The sequence below is a fragment of the Notechis scutatus genome, chromosome 4 (genome assembly GCF_049901735.1).
Source record: "Notechis scutatus isolate UNSWTSFEM ecotype Mainland chromosome 4, rNotScu1.2, whole genome shotgun sequence".
Classification (NCBI taxonomy): Eukaryota; Metazoa; Chordata; class Lepidosauria; order Squamata; family Elapidae; genus Notechis; species Notechis scutatus.
Genome location: NC_142012.1, coordinates 124,762,252 through 124,774,771, shown reverse-complemented (window position 1 = coordinate 124,774,771; position 12,520 = coordinate 124,762,252). Strand labels below are relative to the sequence as shown.

Below are 12,520 nucleotides of genomic sequence, written 5' to 3'. Positions count from 1 at the left end.
CAGCGTGCTGACTGAGGAATCCTGAGAGTCAAAGTCTGCATACCTGAAAATTGGTAAGTTTGAGAAACACTGTTTTAGACCCTCTCATCCTTTGTATATAGCACAGCCCAATTAGACTTAACTCTAAATTGAGAGTTCATAATAAAAAATATCTGTGGAAATGATGTTCCTGTGTGGGACATGTTGCAACATTCTGAATTGTATTGCTTCTAATCCTGGTTTTTCTTCTGTTGTAATTGCAGGTATCATGCTGAGAAAATATTGTCACCTGAAATACATTGTTATTGGATTATTCTTGGTGGTGGCTCTTCTTACTATAATCACTGTGGCTATCACACAGAATTTATTTCCCACCAGGAACCGTAAAGTAAGTTATAGAAAATTTCCCTGCTGAATTGCTATGCTTCTAATCCATTAGACACAAATGAGGAGCCCACATGAAGACTAAAGTCAGATGTGTGTTAATGCATTCAATGTTGCATGCTTCTTTTTGTTGGAAGCTCCAGGCAACAGCAATAACTCCCTTTCTCTTCCAATAGAATCCCGGAAGGATTGTCCACAACACAAAGAATGCTCTCATTTTTAAGTCCAATATATCTTATCCCCTGCTTACAAGTAAGAAGTAGCTTTCCTTAGATGTGCCACTTTACATTCTATTTCGTTCTGGCAATTTCCAGTTTCCCTTTTATTCTAACAATTTCCAAAGCAACCTCATGGTATATAAAATCTGCTAGTAGGTACAATTTAATGGTGGAACTAGTTACCAAGTTGGATGGTGAACTTTTCTACATTGAAGGTCTTCTCACCAAGGCTGTATAGTAATTTGTCCAGAATACAGGGTTGGGTTCAATAATGTAAATGTCCCCCTGAAAATGTGATTCTGTTTCCAAGAGAAATCTGCTATATGACACTGTTCGCAAAAGTACATTTTATCATCTTCTCCCAGTACAGTACCCTGAAATTTAAAAAGCAAATGTGTGAGTTTTTCTCTCCTGCAGTATGGGATTGTGTTGGATGCCGGTTCTTCCCACACAAGTGTGTATGTATATGAATGGCCAGCTGAGAAAGAAAATAATACAGGAATGGTGCATCAGATTTACGAATGTGAAGCAGAAGGTAAGAAATGGGAAAATTGATGTTTTATAATAAATTAACTATCTCCATGAAATGTGATGGAATTGTGAATGAGGAAAACAAATGCTGCCGAGGAACAATCAGACAAGAGAGACAAGAGCCTCCAAGGGTTTAACAGACAAAGAAATTTAGGAAGGATCTTTTTTATATCGTGGCGACCAAAACTGAATGCAGTATTCCAATTGACCATGTAGTTAAAAAGTGATGGCAGGAAATTTGTAACTTCAGAATTGCAAGATTCTATTAATATAGTCTTAAAATAAAGTGGAATTTGTTCATCTAGTCATGTTTTCTGTCTAGTTTACCTGGGAGGGAATGTGTTTATGAAGGGGAGGTGGTGTGATGGACTACACCACGTCACGTTAGCATGTGACGTATCGTGACTTTTCCCCCCCCCCTTTGTTAAACCTGGGGTGGGCTTGGCCAGTGTGTGATGCATCCGGCCCAGGGGCCACAATTTTGACATCCCCAGACAACACTTGTTAGTGTTTGGGGATTAACCCCTAGCAGAGTATTGCAGCAGTAGTCAAACCAGGCAGCCAAACAAGAGTGGAAGGGCCCCAGAGTATACACACACTGAACACAAACACTGTTTGTAGTTTAAATAGTTTTTAATCCATTTAGAGTTTAAAGCATTGTCATTCAGTCCATTAAGTCATTCACAGTATTTCCATCCAGTAAGACTCACTATTATAGTCCAAGTTAAGAGTCCTTGCAATATCTTTATCAGCCGATAAAGATATCTTCTCCTCCTCCGGTGCCTCTCTCCAGAGGAACAAACGCTGGATATTCAGCAAGAAGTTCAAACAGTAGAACAGTAGAATTACGCAGTAAATCAGCAAACAGTAGCAAACAAGAACAGTTCAGTCACAGGCACTCACAGTCAGTAATCACAGTTAGTCACAGTAAGACACAGTTAGTCGCAGTAAGAATTTCCAGCTTCTAATGCTTCCTTATATTGTAACTTCTAACCGCACCCTTAATGGGCTAATTGCCTGCAACATTGTGCTTAAAGTGATAAGCACTTAAACCATGATATCTAAGTTTTATATATTTATTCACCCAAACCATATTTGGTATCAATGTTATACCTAACATACTCCCTTTTGGGTGAAATAAATATATAATACCTTACAATCTAACCCCATATTTTCACAACTCTCCTGGTGCTTACTGGCACCTTGGGCTTTAGTAAAATTATCAGCTAAATTGTCCTCCGACATACAGTACTCTAGCTGAATCATCTTACTTCTTACAGATTGTCTCACGTTTAGGTATCTTAGATCTGTATGCTTGCTCCTTGTTTTTACTGCAATATTTGTGGCCATTTGAATTGCTGCCTGATTATCTTCATGTATAATTATAGGATAATCTACAGTTATACCTATATCAATTAACATTTGTTTATACATTATTAATTCTGTACATAACAGTGATAAACAGGAGAATTCTGCCTCCATAGTAGACAAACTTATATGCTGTTGTCTTATTGACTTCCAGCCTATTAATGTCTTACCCAGCATTATGGCTGTTCCTGAAGTCGACTTTCTAGTGTCTCTTTCTGATGCAAAACTAGCATCTGCATAAGCACTCAGAATTAAATCACCCTTTGGTTCTAAATACAATGAATAATTCATTGTCTTTTAAAGATATCTTAATATCCTCTTAGCTGCAATCCAGTGTCTTTCACATGGTGCAGAATTGAATCTAGCCAATTGATTCACACAGTATGAAATATCTGGTCTAGACCAATTACTAATATAACTCAAACTACCAATTAAAGATTGATAAATCACCTTATCAAACTCCGGGCTTTGTTCATCAGTGTTGCTAAACTCCTGACTCATTGGAGTCTTAGCTGGCTTACAAAGCTCCATCTTGTAATCTTTTAGCAATTTGCTTATCTTATCTTCCTGAGATATCTTAAAACCTTTCTGTGTTTTCTTTATATTCAAACCGAGATACTTCTTTATCTCCCCTAATTGCTTGATCTTTATTCTCTTTCCTAATGATGCTATTATTTTATTAGCTTCATCATTAGTTTCAGTAATCAATGCAATGTCATCTGTGAATAGTAATAATAATGATACTTTCCCATTTTTCTCCCTCTTAAACAGACATGGATCGGCTAAACCAGCTTTAAATCCTATATTGTCTAGTTCCTTTACAATATACTGGTTCCATTCATAGCCTGATTGTTTTAGACCATAGAGGCTTTTCTTTAACAACCAACAATCATTATTATCCTTATTTTCACTTTTAATACCAATAGGTTTTTCATGTAAATAGTATGTTTTAATGGGGCGTGCAAGTAAGCAGTTTCCACATCTAGATGGTTAACTATATAGTTTTACTAGCTGCCCACACTAAAGCTGCCCTCAAGGTTGCTGCCTTAAGACTAGGTGCAAACACCTCATCGTAGTCATTGGCATTCTGCCTAAAACCTTGGGCTACTAACCTTGCCTTATGGATTAAATTACCATCCTTATCTGTTTTTACCTTAAATATCCATTTGCAGCCAATGGATTTCTTACCTACAGGTAATTTGGCATTTTCATACACTTTCATATCTCTTAATGAATTCAGTTCCTTATTCATTGCTGCATACCATCTTTCTTTTTCCTTAGTATGATACTCTTTAATTTCTTCAACAGAATTAGGAACTTGATTAATCTGGCACACTGTGTTAGCCTGGTACCTATCAGGCGGTCTAGATACACGTGTAGTTCTTCTGGGAATTACAGGGCTTACAGGAGGACTTTGTTGAACTACTACCTGTTCATCTTTCTCATCCTGTTCAGCTATTGAATCTGTTTCTTCCTTTATGGGCACTATTTCATCCTGTATTTGTCTCTTTACTTTATTTTTAAAGTTACAGGGATAACTAATGGGATTTCTATAGGATTCAATAATTACATCTTTATTGGCATCCTGTTCTAATTTCTCCCATCCTTCATGTTCTAGAAATTGGGCACTAGCACTACATAACACTTTAGATGTGCCTTTCTCCCAAAATCTATATGCCCTATGGTTTGCCTGATAACCAACGAAGAAAAATCTTTTAGCTCTATGTTGCCCTTTTTTTCTGAGTTGTGCAGGAATATGCACCCATGCTGGTGCACCAAATGTGTGCAGGTAACTTAGGTCAGGTTTCCTGCCATGCCACCTGGTGAATGGTATTTCACCTGTCGTTGTGTTAACAACGTTGTTCAATATGTTATTAGCACACATTGTAGCCTCCCCCACAAAGAATCAGGTAACCCAGAATCATTTAACATTGTTCTAACCATTGCCTGTAGTGTTTGGCCTCTTCTTTCAATAAAAGCGTTATGTTCTGGCCTGTATGGAGCAGACTTCTTATGCTCTATTCCAGCTACCTTAAGTCTGTTCTGAAATTTGTTATTAATAAATTCCGTACCATTATCTGTCACCAGGGTTATCAGTTGTCGTTTAGACTTTCTTTCAGCAAACCTAAGCCAATTGAAAAAAATGTTGATATGTTTCAGTTTTGCTTTTCATTAAATAGCAAAACCCATATCTAGAATAATGGTCCATAATGCTCAGTATATATCTAGCACCCCCATACTGGGTTTCTTTGGACCTATGATGTCTGCAAATACCACTTCTAAAGGTTCTTTTGTTTTGAAACCATTTAGCCTATTTGCAGACAATACTTTGCTCTTATCTTCACAGCAAACATTACAACGCAAATATTTATCACAAGGTTTTAACCTTATTCCTTCAGATAACTCAACTGTACGTTTTAGCATTTTAAAATTTACATGCCCCAAACGCCTATGCAATAAATGGATACATTCATTATGAGGTTTTATATTATTAAATACAGTATGTGCCTCCCCTTTCTTACTATTATCTAAGACATATAATGTTCCATTTAAAGCTGCAGTTACCCTTTTGTTATCTTTTTCAATTATGCAATTATTATCTTTAAAAGTAATTACATATCCTAATTTATCTAATACCCTTACTGAAAGCAAATTAAACTTTAGTTGCGGTACATACAACATTTTTATATCCTGGTTTATGCACGGACAATGTGCAAGACCTTCACCTTTCGCGTTAAGATTCCAGCCGTTTGCAAGAGATATATGTTGAGAGCTTTTAGACATTTTTATAAATTTTGTCTTATCTCTTGTGATGCAGTGGGATGCGCCACTGTCAACCACCCATATATCACTCTTCACATCAGAGTTGCTAAACGTGGCTAGTTCAAATGCTTTCTTTGGCTTTTTATTTTCTGGCTTTTTCTCTTTTTGCAGAATCTTGCCAAATGTCCTCTGCCTCCACAATTAAAACACTTTTTAATTGTGTATGCCGTCGAAGATAAATTCTCTTCTTCCGGGTGCTGTAATTTGCTTTGCTGGTTTCTTTCAAGCTTTGAAGATAATTTCTCTTTTTCTTATCTTCTCTCAGCTCGTCACGCTCACGCCTTCTTCTGGCTTCTTCTAGTAGCCTGCCTGTAATCTCGGTTAATGAGAGGCTTTCTTTTGGCAATACCTCTAACGAAGTCACATAGTCATCATAGCTTTGATCTAATGAAGATAATATTATGTAGACTTGTTGCAGTTCATTAAATATAAGCTCTTTTTCTTGCAATTCTTGAAAAATGCTCTTCATACAGTTTAAATGAACTAACATATCTCCATTCCTCTGAAGATGCGTTCGAAAAAGCTTCCGTGTAAGATTTATATGTGCTCCTACACTGTCCCGAACATAAATCTTCCTGAGGTTCTCCCAGCAGTTTGCAGCATTTTCTTCTCCACGAATATGGACAAGCTGCTGATCACAGAGAGTCAGTCCTATGATGCATAAAGCCTGCTCATTCTTCAGTTTAAAGTCTTGTAACTTTTTGTTATCATCATCAGCAGGATCCCAGCTACTCACATCTGGTGGGTTTGCTATAATGTCCCACAAACCTTCTTTACGTAGAAGTAAACTACATTTCATTGACCATGAAACATAGTTTGTTCCATCCAGCCTGGATATCATGGACAGTTGTGACAAATTTACTTGTGCCATTACTCTTCAGATATTTTGACTATTTTAAACTAATTAAAACAGTTTGTTTTTACAGTAATGTGCAACTCACACCAACTCTCTCTGCTATATCCTGGTTAGTTAGACTATGCTGCTGGGCCCATAACCAATGTTAGTGTTTGGGGATTAACCCCTAGCAGAGTATTGCAGCAGTAGTCAAACCAGGCAGCCAAACAAGAGTGGAAGGGCCCCAGAGTATACACACACTGAACACAAACACTGTTTGTAGTTTAAATAGTTTTTAATCCATTTAGAGTTTAAAGCATTGTCATTCAGTCCATTAAGTCATTCACAGTATTTCCATCCAGTAAGACTCACTATTATAGTCCAAGTTAAGAGTCCTTGCAATATCTTTATCAGCCGATAAAGATATCTTCTCCTCCTCCGGTGCCTCTCTCCAGAGGAACAAACGCTGGATATTCAGCAAGAAGTTCAAACAGTAGAACAGTAGAATTACGCAGTAAATCAGCAAACAGTAGCAAACAAGAACAGTTCAGTCACAGGCACTCACAGTCAGTAATCACAGTTAGTCACAGTAAGACACAGTTAGTCGCAGTAAGAATTTCCAGCTTCTAATGCTTCCTTATATTGTAACTTCTAACCGCACCCTTAATGGGCTAATTGCCTGCAACATTGTGCTTAAAGTGATAAGCACTTAAACCATGATATCTAAGTTTTATATATTTATTCACCCAAACCATATTTGGTATCAATGGTATCAAACCATATTTGGTACCTAACAACACTGAAGGGTAGGATGGCAGGAGCAGATTCCAAAGAGTGGGGAAGAGAAGAGAACGCACACCCCAGACCTGAATTAACAATAGAATAGAATAGAATAGAATAGAATAGAATAGAATAGAATAGAATAGAATAGAATAGAATAACAGAGTTGGAAGGGACCTTGGAGATCTACTAGTCCAACTCCCTGCCTAGGCAGGAAACCTTACACCACTTCAGACAAATGGTTATCCAACATCTTTTTTTAAAACTTCCAGTGTTGGAGCATTCACAACTTCTGGAGGCAAGTTGTTCCACTGATTAATTGTTTTAACTGTCAGGAAATTTCTCCTTAGTTCTAAGTTGCTTCTTTCCTTGATTAGTTGATTAATTTCCACCCATTGCTTCTTGTCCTGTCCTCCGGTGCTTTGGAGAATACCTTGACTCCCTCTTTTTTGTGGCAGCCCCTGAGATATTGGAACACTGCTATCATATCTCCCCTAGTCCTTCTTTTCATTAGACTAGACATACCCAGTTCCTGCAACTGTTCTTCATATGTTTTAGCCTCCAGTCCCCTAATCATCTTTGTTGCTCTTCTCTGCACTCTTTCTAGAGGCTCAACATCTTTTTTACACCGTAATGACCAAAACTGAATGCAGTATTCCAAGTGTGGCCTTACCGAGGCATTATAAAGTGGTATTAACCCTTCACATGATCTTGATTCTATCCCTCTGTTTATGCAGCCTAGAACTATATTGGCTTTTTTGGCAGCTGCTGCACACTGCTGGCTCATATTTAAATGGTTGTCCACTAGGACTCCAAGATCCCTCTCACAGTTACCATTATTGAACAAGGTACCACATATGCTGTACCTGTGCATTTGTTTTTTCTTGCCTAAATGGAGAACCTTACTTTTTTCACCATTGATTTTCATTTTGTTAGATAGCACCCAATGTTCAAGTCTGTCAAGATCCTTCTGTATCTTAAGCCTATCTTCTGGAGTGTTGGCTATTCCTGCCAGCTTGGTGTCGTCTGCAAATTTGATGAGTTCCCCATCCTCGTCCAAGTCATTGATGAAGAGTTGAAGAGTGTTGGGCCTAAAACAGATCCTTGGGGTACTCCACTGCATACTTCCCTCCATGTAGATGCAGTTCCATTGAGAACTACATGTTGAGTGCAGTTGGTCAGCCAGTTACAAATCCATCTGCTGTCTAACCCACATTTTTCTACTTTATCTAGTAGTAGGTTATGGTCTACTTTATCAAATGCCTTACTGAAGTCCAAGTAAATTATATCAACAGCATTCCTCTGGTCAGCTAATTTTATCACTTTGTCAAAGAATGCAATAAGATTAGTCTGGCATGATCTGTTTTTAACAGATCCCATGTTGGCTTTTGGTGATTACTTTGTTTGCTTCTAAGTGTTCGCTGATTTGTTGCTTGATTATCTTTTCCAGAATCTTCCCTGGTATTGAGGCCAAGCTGATAGGTCTGTAGTTTCCTGGATCTATTTTCTTTCCTTTTTTGAAGATGGGAACTACATCAGCTCTTTTCCAGTTCTCTGGCAGATCCCCAGTGCTCCAGATCTTTGAAAGATATAGTGGTTCTGAGATCTCATCTGCCAGTTCCTTCAGAACCTTGTCGTGTAATCCATCTGGTCCTGGTGATTTGAACTCGTCTAGGGTAGACAGGTGTTCACTTACCATTTTCTTCCCTGTTTTAACTTGTGTTCCTATTCTGTTCTTTGTGGTGCTGTTTTTGATAGGTTGGACTGTTTTTTTCCCTTTGTGTAAAGACAGATTCAAAAACCGAGTTAAGTAGTTCTGCTTTCTCCCTGTTGCTTGTCACCTTCTTACCACTTTCTCCCAGCAATGGACCAATTGTTTCCTTGACTTTTTTCTTGTTTTTAACATGTTGGAAGAAGCTTTTTAATTATTTTTTAGTTTTGTCGCAAGCCTTTGTTCATTGTGAGCCTTAGCTTTCCTCACTTCATCTTTACAGGCTGGGGCTATTTCCTGATATTCTGCCTTAGTTATTTGCCCCTCTTTCTACTTTTTATACTTCTCCTTTTTGTCTTTCAATTTGTCAGAGAGTTCTTTATGCAGCCATGCTGGTTTCTTTTGAGAGCTGTTATTTTTCTTCTTCACTGGCATTGTGCTAGACTGGGCTTTATAATCTCACTTTTCAAAATTTCCCAAGCTTCTTAAGTTGTTTTCCCCTTGAGGATTCTCACCCATGGAATCCTTCCCAAGCTCTCTCTACCTCTATTGAAATTAGCTCTCTTAAAGTCTAAGACTCTAGTTTTACTTGTTCTACTACTTGTGCTTGCATAATGTTGAAGTCCAATATTGCATGATCACTTGCCCCCAGGGTTCCTGTAGCTTCAACACCTTCTATCATTTCATCTCTGTTAGTGAGAATTAAATTGGTTAATGGATAAAACAAATCAGGATTTAATACATAAAAACCTGCTTGAGATTTTTTTAGTCCATCAACACAATTTAAGAATTAAAATTATTGAATTTAAGCAATTTAATGGGAGTAGTGTATACATGAGATAAGAGAAGGGAAGGAAAAAAGCACTTGCTCATTGTAACCCTGAACAATCTTTCACTGCTGAAAAATACCACATAAAAATTATAATTTGTGTTCCTTGGAGTGAATCCTAAACTGTATCAAAGAATTCAGTTTATATTTTTACACAAACTTACGGGTCCATCAATTTTTTGTTATGGTCATAGACCAACTTAAGGGTGAGATACAACAATAATGTAAAAAAAATAAAAAAATAAAAATAAAAATTATACAAGATAAACATAAAAATGCATTTTAAAAAGCTGACGTATGCTTGTGTACACACACACAAGTTTTTAAAAAATCTATAGGGAGGTGTCAGAACATTAGATAAATACAAAAACATAAAAGTTATATATTAGCCATAATACATAGTATATGGCTACATATAATACTATACATAATGCATAGTATATGGCTAATTCAATCTATCGTAATGCAAAACACTCTTAACTAATAATGTAAATCTCAATAAGGTTAACATGAGGCATAGGTCATCATCTGATGAATTTTAAGAGATGCTATGCAACTTGGCAATACTTTAACTTATTGCTATTTTCAATTAACTTGAGTCTGGGCATGTATAGTAGATACTGAGTATTCTTAGTTTGAGTTGATCATAGTTATCCTGCCTAGGAATTACCATCTTGATTTAATATCTTTAGTATCCCTGACAATAATGCCAGCTGGGGTAAGACTTTGTAACAGGGTCAGTAACAACATAGTAACAACAGAAAAGGAAAGATAAAGCTAAAAGTATAAAAAGAAGTGATGGAAATGGGGCTTTGCAAGCATGAAGGAAACCAATCCACATAGGAGGAGAAACTCCAATACATAAAATATGGCACTGAAAAACCATTTTCACTGGAGTAAGGAATAAGATTGGTTTGGTGAGGCCAGAACTGTTCCCAGACTAAAAAAAAAAAAAAACTGTTTATAGCAACACGGATCAGGTATCAAAAGTGGGATGTAAAAGTGCAATGAAAAAGACAAAAATTTAAACCTTGAGTAAAGTTCTGTATCAGAGCTTTCATGTCTGTGTACTGCAGTGGAATTATATTATGTATTTATATGACTTCACTCCTGTCTGCGCTAAAGAGGCTAACGTTTCTGAGTCATGTCTGTGAGCCTTTTGCCAAATGGGCCGAGGCCTTAATAAGATTTAAGTGGAGGGAGTTAGGATTTACAGCCAGGCTGCCGTGAACCTTGACAGTTGCCAAGATAATTTGAAGATGTAAGTGAAATGTCTGGACTTGTTTAGGTGCCTGATTATGAGTTTTGAGATTGGAAGATTCTCCTATACTTACCAAGGAACCATAGGTAAGAGCACCAAACTCTTCACAACTAGATCTGAAGATGGTCATGTTACCAGACCAAAACCACAAGGAAGTCTCAGAGGGCATGGAAGGAGGGAGGGAGGAGGGAGTGCAGTCAAGAAGGACAGATGAGAAAAGCAACATTCCACTGCCACAGGGCAAGCTCCATCCTTTTTGTGCTTAGTGCTTTTTGCACTAATGGTGCACACACACACACACACGAAAGTGGTAAAGTTCATACTGCAATGCTGCTTTCATTATTTTCACAAAACCCTTACTCCCTCCCTTCTCCTTCCCCCGTCATGTGTATGCCTCTGCTAGATACGACTATTGAAAGAGGAGCTTCTTATTGTGTTGTACACATTCACCTGGAGCACAGAATATTAAAAACATTAATCAGGAAAAATCTGATGGAATGGAGCATTTTAAGCTGGATGGAATGGAGCATTTATAAGCTGGATGTTTTAGGAATAAGTGGACTGAAATGGACCATTTTAAATTAGAGTATATGATATCCCACTCAAAACCATATGTAGGAGAGGACCCCCAAAAAGCACATCACACAGTATGGGCCTGGCTGAGCAATTAACAAGATTGTCTCTATTAAAAATAATAGGTAGCAGATTAACATCAATAATGTTCATACAAAGATATGCACCAACTACAGATGCAACTATGAAAAAGGTTGGAAGTGGTTCAGCTTTTATTTTTGGGGGAAAATGGATTAATTAGAAAAAATATTTCACAGAATATATAGCTCTGAAGTCAAAACAGTTGAAAATATTCTGCTTTTCTTCTTTCAGGTCCAGGAATCTCATCATATGCTAATGCTGTGGAAAATGTCAGTGTCCCTCTAAAGCACTGCATGGATTCAGCAAAGGAGATTGTGCCACAGGGAAAGCATCAGGAGACACCTGTTTACTTAGGGGCAACAGCTGGCATGCGGCTGCTGAGGTATCCTAGAGAAAGCAGCCTGCACTTTTTTTTAATGTTTCATAGGAATGAGCTCAGAGAAAAACAGGCTTTTAAATGTTTATTTGGATAGGCATTTTTTATCAGTTTCCCATGAGATGCTTGCATTTTGCTAACCCGCTGTTTGTGTATTTGGTTACGGGTGAATCTATTTCAGTGTCCAATTATATAAATAAAGGGCAGTTCAGTTTAGCATATATTTCTGGATCTAGCACAACAATGTGGCATGCATTCCTGTTTTCCCATATCCTTTCAGTTTCATTGGTTTTGTGGGTTTAGCTCACAAAAACCAGTGAGGGTCGGAACAGAAGATATTTCTCATATTTAAACTTTGATATCTAGAATTCTGCCATAAGCCACTGCTAAATAAGGGCGTGCCATTGTTTGAGGCACTTGTTCCGCAGACCACTTGCCTTCTTTCTATGCCAGTGTTGCCAGTGTTGTCAGTAAAGGCCTTGACAACAACCTTTTGGGGTGACTCCTACCTATAGTTCATATTCAGAAAACAGAGAATTGTTTGTAAATTCTTTTCTATCTTACATTAAGAACACCATATGAAAGTAATCAGGAAAAGGCTGAAGGTTTTAAAGGAACAATAGACCAAATGAGTCTTTCTCCTTTTCCCATCTTCTAAAAATTCATTTTGGATAATAAGTATCTTATTCTCTCACCATTTTCCAGAATGCATTTTCAAGAAGAAAAAAATATGAGGACTGTTCCTAAAGAATCCTATATATTTCCCCCTTC

The 12,520-nt window shown here is 37.4% G+C and overlaps 2 protein-coding genes across 7 annotated transcripts in view; both read left to right on the top strand.

Annotated features, from left to right (window-relative positions):
- DNMBP (dynamin binding protein) overlaps positions 1–12,520 on the top strand; it is a 224,312-nt gene that overhangs the window by 108,073 nt on the left and 103,719 nt on the right. The window lies entirely within an intron of this gene.
- The window catches only part of ENTPD1 (ectonucleoside triphosphate diphosphohydrolase 1), a 62,192-nt gene that overhangs the window by 39,730 nt on the left and 9,942 nt on the right, over positions 1–12,520 (top strand). For all 6 annotated transcript variants that reach the window (XM_087964773.1, XM_087964772.1, XM_026678673.2 and 3 more), the window contains 3 exons: positions 243–367; positions 999–1,116; positions 11,605–11,755. In XM_087964773.1, coding sequence (XP_087820899.1) covers positions 243–367; positions 999–1,116; positions 11,605–11,755 — 394 coding nt within the window. The remainder of the gene's footprint in view (positions 1–242; positions 368–998; positions 1,117–11,604; positions 11,756–12,520) is intronic.